At 35.1% G+C, this 1,409-nt stretch overlaps 1 protein-coding gene across 1 annotated transcript in view; it reads left to right on the top strand.

Annotated features, from left to right (window-relative positions):
* Positions 1–314: 314 nt before the first annotated feature.
* The window catches only part of LOC104967371 (ribosomal protein S6 kinase alpha-2-like), a 7,269-nt gene continuing 6,174 nt past the window's right edge, over positions 315–1,409 (top strand). Inside the window, exon 1 of the mRNA XM_010796780.1 lies at positions 315–335. Coding sequence (XP_010795082.1) covers positions 315–335 — 21 coding nt within the window. The remainder of the gene's footprint in view (positions 336–1,409) is intronic.

Below are 1,409 nucleotides of genomic sequence, written 5' to 3'. Positions count from 1 at the left end.
ATGACTGAGGAACTGCGGCATTCCCAGTTTTGCCCTGTACAGGACAGAGAAGAAACAGCTTGATGCACACACATTATATGTAACAACCTCAATGACACATGAATATAAGAATCAAAAACAGCATCTTAATGATACCCAGATCAGTAGGTTTTTCATCAATAAAAAGCTTTAAGAATAAGAACAATACATGTTAAAAGTTTGAATTGGACTTACTTTAAAATAAGCGCCATTGTTTCCTTCCGATCTTTTCCTTGGAACGGTAACGTTCCTGTCAACATCTCAAACTGGAAAACAGATGATAAATGTCAGAGAAAATGTCAGCTGATCATGTGAAGGTAATGCGCATAGAGGTGTAAAGGTAAATGTTGCGTTCAATGCAAGCTTCATTAGTTATTTGCACTTCCCCTGCATATGAATAATACTTTCTTTTAATTGATTATGCTGAAAAGTTGTGCCTTGAAATTATTACATTATGGTTTGAGCTCCATCACGTCATCAGCCTGTTTCTGTAATATAAATGTTGCTGTAATTTAAATAACACTGACATGAAATAAGGTAAGTATGCCAAGAAATACAGTATATAACATTATGTTTCAAACAGGCAATTGTTAATCTGTGACCTCTATCTCAAACCTCCACTTATGAGCAGGGAAGCCATATATTCACAGTAATAATTATTAAAGAGAAAAATCCAGTAAATATTATAGTAAATCGTGTGGTATATCTAGATGTAGAACATAATGCATTTAGAAATAATCCAATTAAAAACTGCTAGTTCAAACTGTTTAGAAATGTTTGAATTGTATTCCAATCTAGTGTTGACCAATTCATTTTTATCTGTCTCAAAGACTAAAGTGTTCGAAATTATGATGAGATAAGCAATATAGATTTTTCCACAAATGGTGTTATATTTTATAAAATAGGCTGTCTCTTAGACCAGCTGTGTTTCAGTGAATGTTAAACTCATTCTCAGTATTAGCAAATTAAGCTGGCAGGCAAACAAAACAAGCAGAATCCAACAGATGCACGATTACAGAAAGTGATGGGACCTAATCTGCCAGATACGGTAATTAAGCAGCTTTACTGCCAGAAAAAAGCCAAATTCCAGTACACTGGAACATTACAGTATGTCACATTATATAATGTTATTTGGCAAATATGAAAATGTGCATTTCTGCCTGCTGCTTTTGACACATTTAATTATGTCATATCGTTTTAAAATTAAAAGATTCGTACCATAAGTACCCCAAATGACCACCAGTCAGCACTTTGTGTATGCCCTCTCCTGTTCACCACCTCCGGAGCCATGTACTCTATTGTTCCACAAAAAGAATATGCTCTTTTATCATGGTCGATGGCCTCCTTACTCAATCCAAAGTCTGAAACACAGAGAGACAAAGAGGGGGGGG

The sequence above is a fragment of the Notothenia coriiceps genome, unplaced genomic scaffold (genome assembly GCF_000735185.1).
Source record: "Notothenia coriiceps isolate Sejong01 unplaced genomic scaffold, NC01 NC01_scaffold00037250, whole genome shotgun sequence".
Taxonomy (NCBI): Eukaryota; Metazoa; Chordata; class Actinopteri; order Perciformes; family Nototheniidae; genus Notothenia; species Notothenia coriiceps.
This window is presented reverse-complemented; position numbering and strand designations above follow the sequence as displayed.